General features: G+C 44.8%; 1 protein-coding gene across 6 annotated transcripts in view; it reads left to right on the top strand.

Annotated features, from left to right (window-relative positions):
- Positions 1 to 18,910, top strand: part of DGCR2 (DiGeorge syndrome critical region gene 2) — an 89,281-nt gene that overhangs the window by 11,962 nt on the left and 58,409 nt on the right. For 5 of the 6 annotated variants that reach the window (XM_046639049.1, XM_046639045.1, XM_046639046.1 and 2 more), the window contains one exon: positions 16,668 to 16,790. The exons of the other annotated variant lie outside the window; for it this stretch is intronic. In XM_046639049.1, coding sequence (XP_046495005.1) covers positions 16,668 to 16,790 — 123 coding nt within the window. The remainder of the gene's footprint in view (positions 1 to 16,667; positions 16,791 to 18,910) is intronic. 6 annotated transcript variants of the gene reach the window in all.

The following is an 18,910-nucleotide window of genomic DNA, read 5'->3' as shown; positions in this document are numbered from 1 at the left end:
GATGGGCAGTCCTGCTTTCCTGCAGGAGTTAGTTTATTTGGGTTTGATATTACCCATATGACTTTAAAAGCCCTCCATGTCTTGTTTGTGCTTGTGAGGGTTAGGTGCAGCCCACCGTCATTCGACACACGGGGAAGCTGGCTTGGGGAAGGACGTGGGGAGACTTCATTCTGTTTCCTCTAAATGGGGATAGTACTGACCTGAGAGGATCGTTGACTGGATCCACGGAAACAAGGCTTAGTGCTTTTTTTTGTTTTTGTTTTTTTTAAATTGTAAAAAACACATAATATAAAATATACCGTCTTAACCATTTTTAAATGTACAGTACAGTCGTGTTAACTCTGTGTACCTTGTTGTGCAACAGATCTCTTAGAGCTTTTCCGTCTTGCCAAACTGAAACTCAGTACCCACTGGACAGCTTCCCTCTCCCCCTCCCCCCAGCCCCTGGCAACTACTGTTCTCTTTTCTGTTTCTGAGAGTCTGGACTACTGTAAGTACCTCGCAGAAGTGGAATTGTGTAGTATTTGTCTCTTTATGATTGGCTTATTTCAGTTAGCCACGTCCTCGAGGTTCATCCATGTGGCGGAATGTGACAGAATTCCCTTCTTTTGTAGGCTGAAGAGCATTCCGTTCTCTGACTGTACCACATCTTCTTTATCCATTCATCTGTGGTAGTCACTGGGGTTGCTTTCACTTCTTGGCTGTTGGGGAAAATGCTGCGATGCACATGGGCGTGCACATATCTCTTTGAGATCCTGTTTTCAATTCTTTTGGATAGATACCCAGAATTGAGATTGCTGGATCATGTGGTAATTGTATTTTTAATTTTTTGAGGGCCACCATGCTGTTTTCCGTAGTGACTGCTCCATTTTACAGTCCCACCAGTAGCGTACTAGGGTTCCAGTTTCTCTGTCTTCTCACCAATACTTGTTATTTGTTTTTTAATGATGGCCATCCTGAAGAGTATGGGGTAATATCTCATTGTGGTTTTGGTTTGCATTTCCCTGAGAGTTAGTGATGTTGAGCATCTTTTCATATTCTTCTTGGCCATTTGTATATCATCTTTGGAGAAATGTCTCACTTAAGTCCTTTGCCCTTTTTTAAATCAGATTTTTTTTTATTGTTAAGTTGTAGGATTTCTTTATATATCCTGGATACTAATCTCTTATCGGATATACGATTGCAAATGTTTTCTCTCATTCTATACATTGCCTTTCACTTTGCTGTTTATTTAAGTTTGATATAGTCCCCTTTGTCTATTCTTGCTTTTGTTGCCTGTGCTTTTGGTGTCATATCCAAGAAATCATTGCTAAATCCAATGTCATGAAGCTTGTGTGTTTTCTTCTAGGAGTTTTATTGTTTCAGGTCTGACATTTAGGTCTGTAATCATTTTGAGTTAAGTTTTTTGTTTTTTTTGTTTTTTTTTTTTTGAGGAAGATTAACCCTGAGCTAACATCTGCCAATCCTCCCCTTTTTGCCGAGGAAGACTGGCCCTGAGCTAACATCTGTGCCCATCTTCGTCTGCTTTATATGTGGGACGCCTACCACAGCATGGCTTTTGCCTTGCGGTGCCATGTCCGCACCCGGGATCCGAACCCAGCGAACCCCAGGCCACCAAGAAGCAGAACATGCAAACTTAACCACTGTGCCACCGGGCCGGCCCCTGAGTTAAGTTTTGTATATGGTATAAGGTAAGGGTCCAGCTGTATTATTTTGCAAGTGGATGTCCAGTTTTCCCAGCACTCTTTGTTGAAGACACTATCCTTTCCCCATTGTATAGCCTTGGCACCCTTGTCAAAGATCATTTGACACTATACATGCAAGTTTTATTTCAGGGCTCTCTATTCTGTTCCATGGCCTGTATGCTAGCATTTAGGCCAGTTCCACACAATTTTGATTACTGTAGCTGTGAAATATGTTTTGAAATCAGTAAGTATGAGGCCTTCAGCTTTGTTTTTCTTTCTCAAGATTGTTTTGGCAGTTCAGGGTCCTTTGAGTTTCTATATTAATTTTAGGATGGATTTTTCTATTTTGGCAAAAAATCATTGGCATTTTGATAAAAATTGTGTTGAATTTGTAGATTGCTTGGATAGTACTGACATCTTCTTAAGTTTGCCTGTCCATGAACATGGGATGTCTTTCCATGTGTTTGTGTCTCCTTTAATTTCAGTGTTATTTTGTAGTTTTCAGTGTAGTAGTCTTTCACCTCCTTGGTTAAGTTTATTCCTAGGTACTTTATTCTTCTTGATGCTGTTGTAAATGGAATTGTTTTCTTAATTTCCTTTTCAGGTTGTTTATGGTTAGTGTATAGAAACACAACTGATTTTTGTGTCCTGCAACTTTGCTGAATTTGTTTATTCCTTCTAACAGGTCTTTTTATGTGGAATCTTTAGACCTGACATATAAGATCATGTCACCGGTGAACAGAGATAGTTTTACTTCTTCCTTTACAATTTGGATGCCTTTTATTTCTTTATTTCTAGCTGGGACGTCTGGTACTGTGTGGAATAGAACAAGATTTAACCTTAAGAAACTGCCAGATGTTTTTTCAGAGTGGTTGTGCCATTTTACATTCCCATCAGTACTGTATGAGAGTTCTAGTTGCTGCATAATCTTGCCAGGATTTGGTGTTGTCATTCTCTGAGTTTAGCCATCCTGTTGTTTAGTACTCCTCACATGGTTTTTGTTGTGTCTCCCTGTGAGTGTGAGCCCTTTTTCTTGTCCTCGTTAGCCATTCGTATATATTCTTTTGAGAAGTATCTGTTTAATCTTTTGCCCATTTTTATGAAGTTGTTTGCCTTTTTATTATTTATATTATTGAGTTGTAGGAGTTCTTTATATATTCCAGATAAAAGTTTACAGATGGATATGTTGCAAATATTTCCTTCAGTTGATGACTTACCCATTCATTTGCTTAACTGTAATTTTAAAAGTATCTTTTTAATTTGGTACAGTAAAATTCACTCTTTTTGGTATGTCATTCTTTAGCTTTGACAAATGTGTAGAGTCATATAACCAACACCACACTCAAGATGCAGAGCAGTCACAGTCACAGTCCCCTCCCCCCGCAGTCCTCTCCCACTGCCACTCTGTAGTCAGCACCCTACCTGGGGTTCCCACCTGGCACCTGGTGATCTTTTGGTAAAGTCTACTTTATAGCATTTTTTCTTTTATAGGTAGTGCTTTTGGTGACAGACATAAACACTCTTTGCCTAGTCCGGGTTCACAAAAATTTTCTTACACTGTTTTCTGCTAGAAGTTTTCTCGTGTTAGGTTTTACAAGTCTCTGATCTCTTGGAGTTAATGTTTAGATCTGATATAAGGAATGTATGGAGGAGGTTCACTTTTTGATACGTGGGTGTCCAGTTCTACCACCGCTTGTTGAGAGAGTATCCTTTCTCCATTGAATTGTCTTTGCACGTTTGTCAAAAATCAGTTGGCTCTGTATTCTGTTCCATTGACCTGTGTATTTTAACTGAGCTTTTGATCAAAGAAGTTGTTAATTTTGAGGAAGTCTGGCTTATCAGTTTTTTCTTTTATGCTTGCACTTTCTGTATTTCTCTAAGAAATCTTCACCTACTCCAGGGTTGTAAAGATCTTCTGCCTCCAGGAGAAGGCAGAAGCGGGCAGAGATCTTGTATATCCCATTCTGCCTTCTCGCCTGCATCCGTCTGTGTGTCCCCGGAGTCACAAGGCTGTGTTTATTGGAAGGAGCTAATGGGTTTGTCTTTAAGATTTAAATATAATAATGTATTCGAGGCACTTGATATGGTACCTGGCACATGCAAAATGAGCATTTAAGAATCTGATTTTGCTACAGCTTTGTTTCTCTTGAGATGAACTGGCTGTACTACACTGTAGCTGCTGGCAGAATGTGGTGGGAGTGTTGGATGAAACTGCCAGTAGATGTTACGTCAGATGCGAGGTAGCTGTTACTCTAGTTCTGCCCCACCTTCTTGCCCTGGTCGTATGCTCCGGTGTAACCCTCCCCTACCCAAATCCCCATAAAATATGCACTGCTTGCAGGTTGCCATTCTTCTCTTGAATTGTCATTCGTTTGGTAGAAGTGCTTGGTGAACCTGCCTTTCCTCTTTCATCTTCTCCTGTCACATCCCTTTCCTTAGGGCCGCCTCCTCCTCTTCTAGGATAACTTTCTTTAAGCAGGGCCTTCTTCCCCAAACATCTGCCTAAAGGAGGAGCCCGAGGGTAGAGCAGGGCCGACGAACCAGTGTCCTGGTTGGGCAGTGTCTGAGGATAGAAGGTAGGGAGTGATACTCACATCATCTCCTGGATGTAGAACGTGCTTAATATTTATGAGAAGTAAATACTGGAGTTCAGCCTTGTCACTTTGTTCTGATGTGGCGTTCTCCAGCATGAGCCTTGTGACTCCTTGGCTCATAGGAGAAAGTGGCTGACACTCCCCCTGTGCCTGGCACCCTTAACCCCCGTCCATTGTCACAGGGAGTCTTCTCACACAGACTCAGGTCAGATGAGTCTCCCACCCAACGTGGAGGACTGACTGAGCGGGGAGCAGCAGGTCGGCCAATCTCCTCCCACACCAGGGGCTATTGGGAAGTGAGTTTGGTGGTCACAGTAACTCGGGAGCTACTGGCATTTAGGGAGCCATATCAAAGAATTTGCGGACATATTTCAGAACCACAACAGGATGTTTTCGTGTTTACAGTATTTTGGTACATCTCTGGCTTTGCAGGTCCCCATCTGGCAGTCAGGCGCTCCTGGTCCCTGGGGCGTTTCATAAGTCGTCTGTCTTCTGTCTTAACGAAGAGAAAGTGGGTCAGAATTGGAAAGTTTGGACCCAGCCCTCTGAGGAAGGATGGGTCAGCCATACCCTAAATCAGAACACAGGGCATCCTGGCAGGCGAGGCTGCAATTTCCTGTCTCAATTCCTGCTTAGCCTAGCTGGCTTCTGGGTTCCATTCTGCTGCTGCCAGCTTGATGGAGGACATGGAACAGGCGGGTGGCCCTTCTGTGAACTGAGCTGACTGGACTCGATAGGTGTTTCAATAAATATAACAGTGTCTGGCCTCCCTTTAAATTTTACTAATAGAGCTTCAGTCCTTTAGTTTTCTGTGAGCTGCACACACCTCAGTTGCTCTTTCATCTTCTCCCGTCACATCCCTTTCCTTAGGGCCGCCTCCTCTTCTGGGATAACTTTCTTTAAGCAGGGCCTTCTTCCCCAAACATCTGCCTAAAGGAGGAGCCCGAGGGTAGAGCAGGGCTGACGAGCCAGTGTCCTGGTTGGGCAGTGTCTGAGGATAGAAGGTAGGGAGAAGAGACCCAGCAGCAGGCTGCACTGTGCAAAGCCCCAGTCCTGGCTCCCTGTGCCATCCTCCCTTTCCCCGTCTGAGTCCCTCTAGAGCATTTGTCTCCTCAGAGGACCTCAGGAACATTCCAAGGGACAGAATATGTGGAAGTGTTCAGCACCCAAGTGCCGTTTTATTAGATTTCTCTTTTGGGCCTCATGACTGCCCTGAAAGTTAGGAGGGCGGGGCAAAGCTGGTCACCCATATTGCACAGTTGAAGGAATAAAGCCCAGTGAGGCTGTGTAGGTGTCATGGCTGACAAGGGGATTTACTGTAGACCAGGAGCGGACGCCTGTAGTCCATCTTGGGACGAGTCTGGGGCCTCTTTCGAAGCTGATCTCCCCATCCATTGTGTCGGAAGCTGCAGCGGCAGGGAGGTCACAGGCAGGCCTGCTGGAGCTGTGAAGTGGCAGCACTGGGAAAGGGCCAGAGGGGCTGCAGGGGGAGCTGCTGGCGTTGCTGAGCCTGGGGTCCCAAGAACCTGAGTCGAGGGGTTGTTAGGGGAAGGCTGGAGGGGGCCCTTCACCTCGTGAAAGGGCAGGTGACGCTTAGAACACTGTAGAGAAGACCGGGGCTTTAATATAATCACAGTTTGTTGCAGAGTGATCTCCTGTGGACTGTTGCAAGTGCCTGGTAATGCTTTCCCTCACCTCCTGGGACCGTTCTCTGTCCTGCTTGCCGATTGGTGTTCTGATGAAGCTCTCCCCCACTGCCAGCAGCGTCCCTTCCCGGAGCCATAGTGTGACCCGTGAAGCCATCTGGTCCTGCAGTATACCCGTTGGTCTTATCTCCATGTGGGCCTAGCCGAGCAGAGAGCTCCTTTCCAGAGCATGGCCCCCAGCCTGTCCTGCTCGGTGGTACTTGCGCAGGCTGCGCCCTTTCAGTAGGCCTTCCTCATGGTGTCTAGTGGCTCAGGCGTTGCCCATCCTGAGGCCTACTTCAAGCCTGCTATTCTCCCGTCCTACCTCAGGACACAGGTAACCCTTCTTCAGAAGGTCTGCTTAGCAAGGCTGCCCTCTGTTTTGTCTTTTACTTATCTGTCTTGTCGACAGTGGTCTCTGTCACCTCTTGAAGGTATCCAGACAGCTGGCCCAGGTTCCATGGTGCTGGGCAGGACCCAGTGCCCCATGGGAGTTGTTCTCCTAGACGGTCATGGTCACTGGTACAGCAAGGCCCAGGCAGCCCTCTTTTCAAATCCTCCCCCTCTGCCGCTGGTTCTGAGTGTGGTGCTGGACACGTACCCTGTCCCAGTGCTGCGCTGTGCAGGGGGCGGAATGAGAGCCTGTGGGAGCTCCCCGCTGGGAAGCAGCTGTTAGGTCTTTCCGAGGAGGACTGTCTGAAGCATCTGATGGAGGCTGCACTGCCCACCTGGGAGCAGGCCTGCTGGGGAAGCTGGGACCTCCTGGTCCCCGGGTGGATGCTCCAGCAGGGCATGGAGGCTGCTTCTGAGGGTCTCAGTCCACTCTGGTGAGGACTGTCCAAGTGGGCTGTGGGCAGTAGGAAGAGGTGGACTAGAATTCTCTGCTGCGTTTCTTGGCTGGAAATTTTTGATTTCCTGAGTGATTTGACCGTGGACACGTGTGCTTCTGCTGTTCCTCTATTTCTTTCTGGGCGAATGTTGAGGAGAAATCGATTCCAAACAATTTAGGCAGCATACTAAATTTCACACAGTGATTTGAGACAGCTCGGTTTACATAATTTAAAACAAGGCCTAAGGCTTGCTGACAACAAAGAAATTGCATCTAGAGAAAGAATCTGTGTTATAGAGACTTCTGAATTTCTACAGGGACACAAGTCCTCCAGTTCCTGAACACTGCATAGTTTAAAGCAGTAGGCCTCTCAGGCGTGGCCTGGGGGTCTCGGGGGCTCCGCGAGGTCAACACTATTTTCATAATAACACCAAGGTGTCATTTGCTTCGTTCTCTCATTGTCTCACAAGTGCACAGTGGCATTTCTGGAGGCTGCTTGACATGTGACTGATGGCTAATGGGGTGTGTACTTGGGATTCTCTCTCTTTTTTTAAAGGATTTTTAAAAATTATGGTAAAATACACAACATAAAATTTACCACTTTAATCATTTTTAAGTGTACACTTCAGTGGCTTTAAGTACATTGACAGTGTTGTGCATCTATCACCACTATCTATTTCCAGAACTTTTTCATCTTCCCAAACTTAAACTCTGTACCCATTAAACACTAACTTCCCATGCCCCTCCTCCTAGCCCCTAGTAACCTCTCTTCTGCTTTCTGTCTCTGAATTTGATGACTCTAGGTACCTCATATAAGTGGAATCATATAGCATCTGTCTTTTTGTGACTGGCTTTCACTTCGCATAACGTCCCCAAGGTTCATGCACATTGTAGCATGTGTCAGAATGTCTCTTTACGCCCCAGTAATATTCCATTATATGGATATACCACATTTTGTTTATCTGTTCATCTGTTGATGGATGCTTGCATTGTTTCCTATCTCTTGGCTGTTGTAAGTAATGCTGTGAACATCAGTGTGCAGGTATGTGTTGGAGTCTCTGCTTTCAGTTCTTTTGGACATATACCTAGAAGTGGAGTTGCTAGGTCATGTGGTAACTCTGCATTTAACCTTTTGAGCCTGTACTTGGGAATTTTGTGTGTACAAATTCTCAGTTTTAATTTCTTTTTTTTTAAAGATTTTATTGTTTCCTTTTTCTCCCAAAGCCCCCTGGTACATAGTTGTGTATTTTTAGTTGTGGGTCCTTCTAGTTGTGGCATGTGGGACACCGCCTCAGCATGGCCTGACGAGCGGTGCCATGTCCTCGCCCAGGATCTGAACCGGCAAAACCCTGGGCTGCTGAAGCAGAGCGTGCGAACTTAACCACTTGGCCCCAGGGCCAGCCCCTCAGTTTTAATTTCTAACACAATAACTGTTGACAGATACAACCCACATAAACAAAAGATCTTTGGGGTCCTCAGAAATTTTAAAAGTATAAAGGGGTCTTGGGATGAAAAAATTTGAGAACTGCTAGTGTGATAGAATTTCTTATTTTGGTTTGTGGCCTTGCACTTACATGGCGAGGGTGTGGATTGTTTCAGAAAGCATCAATAGTGCATTGGCTAGGAAGAGTCTGCCTCTCTCTCCCATTTTACAGCCAGGAGACGATCGGCACAAGAAAAGGCCTAGGCAAAGCTAGTAGTGGGAAGACAGGGCGACAGTTTTTGAGCAGCTTTGTATGTGGCAGAAATTGTGCTGGATGCTTTACAAAGGGACGTGAGAAGATCTGGAGGAAGAGAGGAGGGGGCATGTTAATTGACAGCTAGAGTAGTGCACATTAGACCCGTCTGCATCATGGTTGATGTCTGTGTGTCAGGCCCACCACACGAGGCAAGCTCTGCTAAGTCCTGGGTCTCCCTGCTTGTTTACCGCTCTGCCACGTCACCTGCAGAGTTGTCTGGCACCAAGTGGTGCTCAGTAAATATTTTTTGAATGGGTGATTCACATGTGTTAACCAGTGACTCACATGTTGGATTGCTTTCAGAACAGCCCCTGCACTGCAGGTGAATCAGGAAGGGAGAGAACCTTCCAGGGCATATCAGAGACTGCAGGTGAATCAGGAAGGGAGAGAACCTTCCAGGGCATATCAGAGAACTGCTGACGTTTTGTTATCTACTTAAAGAAGAGAGGAAGATCTTTGAGCAGTTCAGTTCATTGGACATTAAGTGAGTGTATCCCTGTGCTGGGTGTTGGGTGTGGGGTAGAGGGTAAAGATTTATTCCGACACTTAGACTTTGGAACAGGGTTTGGCAAACTACAGCCTGCAGCTGGCCACTTATTTTTGTTTTGTCTTTGTTTCTCTCTTTTTCTTAAAGATCGGCACCTGAGCTAACTAACAACTGTTGCCAATCTTCATTTTTTTTTTCCTTCCTTTCTTTCTGCTTTTTCTCCCCAAATCCTCCCGGTGCATAGTTGTATATTTTAGTAGTGGGGTCCTTCTAGCTGTGGCACATGGGATGCCACCTCAGCGTGGCCTGATGAGCGGTGCCATGTCCACGCCCAGGATCTGAACCAGCGAAGCCCTGGGCCACTGCAGCAGAGCACGCGAACTTAACCACTCGGCCACAGGGCCTGCCCCTTGTTTCTTTTTTTGACATGTTGCACATGTATCAATGGTTCATTTCTTTTTCTGGCTGAGTAGTATTCCACAATATGGGTATACTGCAGTTTGTTTATACATTCGCTTGTTTTGGACGTTTGGGTTGTTTCCAGCTTTTGGCTATTACATATCAAATGACTGTGAACAAGCCTTTGTATGGACGTGTACTTTGATTTCTCTTGGGTCAGTTCCTAAGAGTGGAATCTCTGGGTCTTATGGTCAGTATGTATTCAGCTTTTTATAAGCCATCAAAATGTTTTCCAAAGTAGTTATATTATTTTACATTCTCACTAGCAATGTAAGAAAGTTCTAATTACTTGACACACTTGCTAACACTTGGTATGGTCATTATTTTCAATTTTAAGTTATTCTAATAAGTATGTAATATTATCTCATTATGGTTTTAATTTGTGTTTCCTTAATGACTAATGATGTTGAGAATCTTTTTATGTGCTTATTTACCATCTGCATATCTTCTTTGGTTAAGTGTCCATTAAAATCTTTTGCCCAGGGCCTGGCCCCATGGCTGAGTGGTTAAGTTCTTGAGCTCTGCTGCAGGCAGCCCAGTGTTTCGTTGGTTCGAATCCTGGGTGTAGATATGGCACTGCTCATCGAGCCACGCTGAGGTGGCATCCCACATGCCACAACTAGAAGGACCCACATCTAAGAATATACAACTATGTACCGGGGGCTTTGGGGACAAAAAGGAAACAAATCTTAAAAAAAAATCTTTTGCCCATTTTTATTTATTTATTTTGTGGAGGAAGATTAGCCCTGAGCTAACATCTCTTGCCAGTCTTCCTCTTTTTTGCTTGAGGAAGATTCGCCCTGAGCTAACATCTGTGCCAGTCTTCCTCTACTTTATATGTGGGTCGCTGCCACAACATGGCTGACCAGTGGTGTGGGTCTGCCCCTGGGATCCAAACCTGTGAACCCTGGCCACCAAAGCGGAGCACACCAAACTTAACCACTATGCTGTGGGGCCGGCTCCCTGCCCATTTTTAAAATTGGGTTGTTTTCTTATTGTTGAAATTTGAGAATTCTTTATTTGTTCTGGGTACAAGTCCTTTTTCATAAATGTGATTTGCAAATGTGTTCTCCTAGTAAGTGTGTGACTTCTTTTTATTCTCTGAACGGTGTCTTTTGAAGAGGAAAAGTTCTCAATTTTGATGAAGTGCAATTTATCAACTTTTTCTTTTATGGATCATGCTTCTGGTAGATGTACCTAAGAAATCTTTGCTTAACTCATGATCACAAAATTTTTTCCCATGTTTTCTTCTGGAAGTTTTATAGTTTTAGGTTTTACATGTAGGTCTATGATCTATTTTGAGTTAGTTTTTGGTACAAGGAATGGATCAAAGTTGTTCTTTTTTTAAAAAAAATGGGTATCCTCTTGTCCCAGTACCATGTGTTGGAAAGGCTCTTCTTCCTCCAGGAGTTGCCCTTGCATCTTTCTTGTACATCAGCTGCCCATGTATGTGTGGGCCTATTTCTGGACCATCTGTTCTGGTTCCGTGGATCTTGATGCTTATACCACACTGTCTAGATTCCCATACCTTTATAGTAAGGCTTCAAGCCGGGTAGTGTAAGTCCTCAACTGAGTTCTTCCTTTTCAAAGTTGTCTGGGTTTTCTACGTCCTTTGCATTTCCATATGAATTTCAGAGTCGCTTTGTCAATTTCTACAAAAAGGCCTGCTGGAATATTGATTGGGATTGTGTTGAATCTATAGGTCAATTTGGGTAGAATTGGTCTCTTAACAATATTGAGTCTACTCAGATTGAGTCCACTAATGAACACTTGATATCTCCCCATAGGTTTAGGTCTTTAAAGAATTTCTCTTAGCAATATTCTATAATTTTCAATGTATAGGACTTGGACATCTGTCATTTGATTTATCCCTGAGTGTTTCCTATTTTTATGCTATTGTTATGGTAATTTTTTAATATTTGAATTTCTGGAAGAATTGGTATTATTTCTTCCTTAAATATTTGGTAGAATTTTGCAGTGAAGCCATCTGGACCTGGAGTTTTCTTGGTGTAAAGGTTTTTAAATAAAACTCGATTTCTTTTATAGCTGTAGGGCTGTACTTATTGATTTCTTTTTGAGTGAGCTTTGATAGTTTGTGCCTTTGCGTGAATTTGTCCATTTTATATAAGTTGTCAAACTTACTGATTTAAAGTGATTCACTATTTCCTTCTTATTCTTACTCCCCCCCTTATTATCCTTTTTAATATCTCTGAAATCTAGTGATGACACCCCTCTTCTGATAAGTGGTATTTTGTGTTCTTTATTTTTTTCCTAATTAGTCTGGCTACAGGTTTATTAGTGTCATTGATCGTCTCAAATAAAAAAAGAAAACCACACTTTTTAAAAAAAATTATTTTCTCTATTTGTCTGTTTCATCAGTTCCCACTCTGATCCTTATTATTTCTTTTCTGCTGCTTACTTTGGGTTTCATTTGGTCTTATTTTCTCATTTCTTAAGGTGGAAGCTGAGGTCCTTGATTTGAGACCTTTCTTCTTTTCTGATGTAGGAGTTTAATGCAATGAATTTGCCTCTGGGAACTGCTTTAGTTGCATTCCACAAATTTTCATTAATTTAAAATGCTTTCAAATTTCCGTTTTCATTTCTTCTTTGACCCATAAGTTATTAAGTGTCTCAGCTGTTTGCGTTTAGTTGGGGTATTTTCCAGATGTCTTTCTGCTATTGATTTTTAATCTAATTCAGTTGTGGTCAAGCAACATACTCTGATCTGAGTCATTATAAATGTATTGAGGTTTGTTGTATGGCCCATGATATTACCTATTATGGTAAATACTATGTATGCATATGAAAAGAATATATATTCTTCTGGTTTGGGGTAGAGAGTTCCATAAATGTCAGTTAGGTCCAGTTAGTTGATTGCATTGTTCAGGTTGTCTGCATCCTTGCTGATTCTCTTATCTGCTCATTCCGTCAGTTTTTGAAAGGGGGTTGAAATCTCTGATATAATTGTGAATTTGTCTATTAGCAGTTATAGCAGTCTTTCCCTCATATTTTGAAGCTCTGCTGTAGATACGTAAACATTTAGGATTTTACGTCCTTTATCATTATTAAATGATGTTCTACGTTCCTGTTCTACATTGCTCTGAAGTCTACTTTGTATGATATTAATACAGCCACTCCAGCTTTCTTTTGATCAGTGTGAGCATGGTATATCTTTTTTTATCCTTTTATTTTCACCTATTTGTGTCCTTATATAAAGTAGGTATTTTTAGGCACTATATAGTTGGGTCTTGCTTTTTTACCTATGTGACAAATTCTGCCTTTTAGTTGGGTGTTTAGGTCACCCCATATGTTTATTGATTGGGTGAATTTAATCACAATGTACCATTTTGTCATTTGTTTTCTTTTTGTACCATCTATTGTGTGTTTCCTGTTCCTTTTCTTTCTGCCTTCTTTTGGGTTGAATGTTTTATTCCATTTTGTCTTCTTCGTTGGCATGTTTGCTGGAGCTCTTGTGTTGGTTTAGTGGTATTCGTTGTTGCCCTGTCACAGTTTACCTTCACATGACAGACATTTTTGCCTGTAGTATAAGAGCCTTAAGATGGTGTGCTTCTGCTGCTCTCTTCCCAGCTTTTCTGCTCTTGTTGTCAAAATTTTACTTCTACATACATTATAAACCCCACAGTGTGGTATACATGTTTGTGCTCTAGATAATTCTAGATTGACAGCTTTTTCTTTTTTCCTTTTGGGACTTAACACTGTTGCTCCGCTGTCTTCCAGCTTGTAACGTTTCTGACAAGAAAGCTGCTGTCATCTTTGCCTTTGTTTTTTCTGTGCATAATATGTCTTTTTTTCTCTGACTGCTTTTAAGATTTCTGTTTATCTTGGTTTTAAGCAGTTTGATTATGATGTGCCTTGAAGTAGTTTTCTTTATATTTCTTGTGTTTGGGGTCCACTGAGCTACTTGGATCTGTGGGTTTATAGTTTCCATCATATTGGCAAGTTTTTCTGCCATTGTTTCTTCAAATGTTTTGTCTGTTTCCCCCTCCAAGTTCATGTATGTTAGGGTGCTTGAAGTTGTTCCGCAGCTCACAGTTCATTCTTTTGGCTCTTTTTTTCCCCTGTGTTTTAGTTTAGAGAGTTTCTATTGTTTTCTTCAAATCACTAATCTTTTCTTCTACAAAACTGAATCTGTTAATCTTGTGCAGTGTATTTTTCATCTCAAGCACTGTGGTTTTCATGTCTAGGCAGTAGGTATGTTTTTATTTTATTTTTTTTAAAGGTATGCTTTTTGGTGAGGAAGTTGGCCCTGAGCTAGCATCTGTTGCCAGTCCATAGCTGCATATCCTAGTTGTAGGTCATTCTAGTTCTTCTATGTGGGATGCTGCCACACTGTGGCTTGATGAGCAGTGTGTAGGTCTGCACCCAGGATCTGAACCAGCAAACCCTGGACCACCAAAGTGGAGCATGCAAACTTAACCACTTGGCCAGGGGGCCGGCCTCATGTCTCTTTTTAATGTCTTCCATTTCTCTATTTAACATGTTTAATTTTTTGTCTAGCTTCTTGAACATTTGCAATAGAGTTAGAACAACTTTTAATGCCTTTGTTCTATCTTCTGTGCCATTTCTGGGTCAATTTTGAGTGACTGATTTTTTTTCCTCCTCAGTTTGATTGTAATTTCCTGCTTCTCTGAATGTCTAGTAATTTTTTTATTGAATGCCGGACTGTGAATTTTGACTTTTTGGGCGCTGTGTGGTTTTGCATTCCTATAAATATTCCTGAGGTTTGTTCTAACAATTTGGTCCTTCTAGCTCTTGCTTTTAGTCTCTGTCAGGCAGGACTGGAGCACGTTTAGCCTGAGTTAATTTTTCCCCACTAACAAGGCAAGACCCTTCTGATACTTGACACAGTGCCCTGTGAATGATGAGTTTTTCCAGTCTGGCCCCTGAGAACTGGTGCTTGCCTATGGCCCTCTGGACTTTGTTGTTGTACCCTCTCAACCTTTAGGGTGGTTCTTTCCCTGGCCTGAAGTATCCTCACACCACATGCTGGTCAGTACTCTGTCCAAAGCCCCAAGGGGTCCCTCTGTAGATCTCCGGGGTCTTGTCTTTGTGCAGCTCTCTCCTCTAGGACTCTCCAGAGCTCCATCCCGTGAGCTCTGCCTGCCTTGGTTTCCCCCACTTTGAGCTGCATCCACTTGACTCTGTCATTGCCGCTGCCATCCCCACCCACCCCCACCCCTCCGCTGAAGTCTCTATCCCTGCTCTGCAGGCTGGAAATGTCCTCGGGCAGGAAGGCTCACCTCGTGTGTTTCCTGACTCTCAGGGGTCTCTCTCATTCCTTGCCTGATGTCCAGGGTCTGGAGAACTGGTGTTTTCTTACATTTCATCCTTTTTCCCAGTTGTTTCAGGCAGGTGGTTAAATCCGTCCCTGTAACTCCATCTTAGCTGAAAGCCTTTATAAAACAGACGATGTGTTGAAGATTTCATCCATGTCGTCAGTTTTATAAAGGCTTTTCTGTGCTTGGATTGAATTGATTTACTGCAGTGTGTGGCAGGTGGAGGGGAGGGTACACTGAATTATAGGAACAAGCTTCCCCCACCGCCCGGCCCCCACCCCTCCCTTTCCCACCTGGGACTGGAGGACATGCAGGTGGATGTCTGACGCTGTGGGGAGATGTGGAACTGGGGCTGCACCCACCATCTGAGCCTGCTTACAGAGCACTCTGAAGAAGCCCTCTCCTGTGTGCGCTGAGGCTGTGGCACACTTACCCACGTGGGCTCACGATGCCCCAGGTGTCAGTCCCAGGAGGTGGTTGGGGGAGGGCTTGTCCCCTTCCACCTGATTTGCTGCGTTCATCTTCCGTGACAAATTGGAGTGATGCTTGCTCTGATTACTCAGGGCAGTGGTGGAACAGGACTCAGGTGCAGGAATAGTTCCTCCTGGATTTCAGTGGAATAACTCCGGGAGGAGGATGACTGAGGGAGCATGTGCAGGAGCATGTTGTCGTTTGTAAGTGAGCTCTTTGTTTCCTCTTCCTTTGTCATCAAGTAGGTGTGCAGAACTCCATCCCTCACACTTCAGTGTTTTTCTGTGGTTCCAAGATTTGCCCATCTATCAGCAGCCACCTCAGTTCAGGAGTCTGCAGTCCTTTTCCTAAAGGGCCAGAGAGTAACTGTTTTCGGCCTTATAGGGCATACAGTATCTTTTGCATTTCTCAGCTCCACTGTTGTAGCATATTTGTGGCTGTGTTCACATAAAGCTTTATTTTAAAAACCGGTGGGAAGTTTCGGATTTGGCCCGTGGCCTGTAATTTGCTACCCCCTGCCTCAATTCAAGCCCTTACTTTGCTGAGTTATTTAGTAATTTTGTCTCCCCCCCACCCATTATAAGTGCTTCCAGAAACCATTGCTGGTTATACACACACACCTTGCTTAAAACACAGATCTTATCATGATACTTACTGGTGAAATAACATCTGGGTCCCTACAACTTAGCAAATAAAGGTCAGAATTATCTTACCCCCAAAGCCTCCACAATCTGACCCTTCTTATATTTCTGATCTTATCTCTGGTAATTCCCCATCTGTCTGCTCACACACAGTCTACTTGGCATGCTTTCCCACCCCGTGATACTTCCTTAAGCCCTGCTTTTTCTGGAAAGCTCTTCCTTTCCTATTTTATGTACCCTTTGAAACCATGGACCCACCTTGGCAACCTGTTCACCCTTCTTTAAGAAGCATTCCAGAGCCCTTCGGGTGGAGACAGTCTCTCCTTCCTTCCTGTTGTGTTAGCGTGTTGTTTGAGTGCTCCTGTGGGGATGACCTCTGTTTGCTCTGTCAGAAACCTGGGTGTGTGTGTTTTTGTGTGTATGTCCTCCCTGTTGACCCAGATTCCCTCAGGAGGTGAGGCAGGTGCCCTCTTGCTTCTGTCTCTGTGGCCCATTGCAGAGCCCAACTCAGAGCAGAAACGCAGCAGGTGTGTGTTTGAGGTGATGCATAAAGGTCAGTGTCTTGGGGGGTGCGTTGCTCTGGGGGCTTATGGCATTGTGTGTAGAGCTTTTGGCTCTTTCTTGGGATGTGCGTGCAGGTCCCCAAGAAGGCAGGCTATGGGCAGACTGCCTGGTGTCTGGCCCACGCTCACAGGGGCCAAGCAATGGCAGCCCTGGCTGCTCCAGGTCCTGGCTGCTACTGCCACTTCCTCAATGGCCTCTTGCCCTTTGGTTCCACAGAGCTGCGGTGCAACCCTGGGCAGTTTGCCTGTCGCAGCGGCGCCATCCAGTGCATCCCCCTCCCCTGGCAGTGTGACGGCTGGGTGACTTGTGAGGATGAGAGCGACGAAGCCGACTGTCCAGGTGAGTGTGTCAGGCAGGTGGATGCACGTGGCCCCCGCCTCTCCGTCGTAGCTGCGTGATTGTGCTCCTGTGAAGGAGGAGATGGTGTCAACTGGTAACCTGTGTCGTATGCACGTGCTGGACAGCTATTTTGAGCTGCCCCCTACTCCTCTGTGTGTCTGTCTCTCTTTTTTAAAAATAGATGCCCAGCCTGGTCCCAGAATTTGCAAGATGGCAGGGTCAGGGCTGTGGTGAGGCAAGAGAGGTGCCCAGGACGCCACGTTTCAGGAGGCACTGCTGGCCCCAAGAGCAGCGCCGCTTGAAGTGTGGTGCCCTTGCACCTCCCACTTCACCCTCCCCTGGCTCTAGAGGTGGCTGCCTGTTGAGACTTGGCGAGAATCCTGACAAGCGTCATTTAGACCGGCCTTGGCTCTGCCCACCTGTCCTGCTCACTCACTCACTAGTAATCTTGCACTTGAGGGTTTTCTCCTGGCTATGTTTAGGCTCCTAAAGACATATGCAGATGCCATAGAAAGTCTTAAATTGTTGGTTCTCCACCTGGTTCCTCCCCCAGCACCCTCAAGGAGTGTAACACAGCCTGGGAGTGATGGTGTTAACTGCATCCCTGGTTCTCAAATTGGGTTAGGGTGGAAGGTGTAGCATCTTGCGTGTGAGTGTGCATGCGTTTGTGTGTGTGTGTGTGTGTGTGTTTGTGAGACACACACACGCATACACGCTAATTTATTTAAGACCTGGGTGGTTCTGATAAAGTCCCTAAGAGGAGGGTATGTCTTATTCCAAACTCTTTGGTCTGGCATTCAAATTTCTTCTCAATCTGGCTTGGTTCTAGTTTGCCAAACTGATTTGTCACTATTTCCCCTTCAGTGGCTCAGCTGGGCCGTTTCCTGTGCCTACCCCATAGAGAAGTTCCTGGCCACATTCTTTGTTTATGCGTTTCTCTTGTCCTGGAATCCCCTTGTTCTGTCTCCGCATGGACAGATCCTGCCTGTCCTTCAAGGCGCGGCTCAGATGATAGTGCAGCAAGAGGGCCTCTCTGGGCGCCTTGGCTGTAGGTTGGGTTCTGCCACACCTGCTCTTTCCCTCTCTGATGGCATCTAGAACCACTGGTAACTCTCACCATTACCTGTGCCCACACTTGATCTCTCCTAGACTGTGAGCTCCCTGAGGGCAAGAAACTTGTCCTCCTCCCCAGTGGGACCTGGCCTAGGGTCCTTTTCAACAGTCAGTAAATTAAAGAAGTGTTGTAATTCCTGTAGGACAGGTGCTAAAGAAAAACCAATCAGCTCCAACCAGGGGATCAGACAGGGCATCAAATAGAAGGTGACATTTGAGCTTGGGACAGTTCTTTGAGCAGGGGTCCAAAATAAGAAGCAGAGGTGGCCTGGTCGGACTGTATTTGCCTGTAAAGATGGCCATGTAGAAGGGAACCCTCCTAATTGTTCTTCCTTCATCACATGGTGCATGTCTCTGGTTGAGGTGTTTGCCTTTCCAGTTTGAAAGGTGGCAACTGCATCAGGAGCCTCTAGGACAACTCTGTGTCTGGGAGCCCACCTGGTCGTTCCTTGAATCACAGTCCAGAGAGTGTGAACTTCCCAGTGCTTGGGATGCAGATGCTCTGTGCTCCGTCAGCCTGGTGATGAACAGTGATTGTGACTGGGTGCGTTCCTGGTCTGACTTATGGAGTGAGACTTCATTTCCAGCCTCCTAGAGTATTTTCTGAACAAAGAACCAAATGGTTTTTGGCTGGCTTTAAAATGGGAGCACAGCTTATTTGCTACTCTCAAGTGCCTTCTGCCTTAGCTTTTAAGGTTGTGTGTAGTGACTGCGCTGTTACAGATAGTGAAAACAGTGGTAGGCACTCCTGTGGTTCACCTGTCTCTGCACTGTGGACTGGATCTGGTTTCTCTTTTGGGTCGCGTGGTCCGGCACAGAGGGTCCCAAGTCCACTCAGCGCAAGTGTTGACTTGAAGTTACGCAGGTTCCTGTATTTTCTCCCAAGACAGAAGAAGAAAGTCTATTCTGCAGGAGCCCAGACTTGTGAGTGGATGGCGTGCTGCAGGCCCCGACCATTGAGGCGTGATGGCGACAACGGTGTATGCAGACTCATCGAGGCCTGCAGG

The sequence above is a fragment of the Equus quagga genome, chromosome 15 (genome assembly GCF_021613505.1).
Source record: "Equus quagga isolate Etosha38 chromosome 15, UCLA_HA_Equagga_1.0, whole genome shotgun sequence".
Taxonomy (NCBI): domain Eukaryota; kingdom Metazoa; phylum Chordata; class Mammalia; order Perissodactyla; family Equidae; genus Equus; species Equus quagga.
The sequence above is the reverse complement of the archived record's forward strand: the minus strand, read 5'-3'. Positions and strand labels throughout refer to the sequence as shown.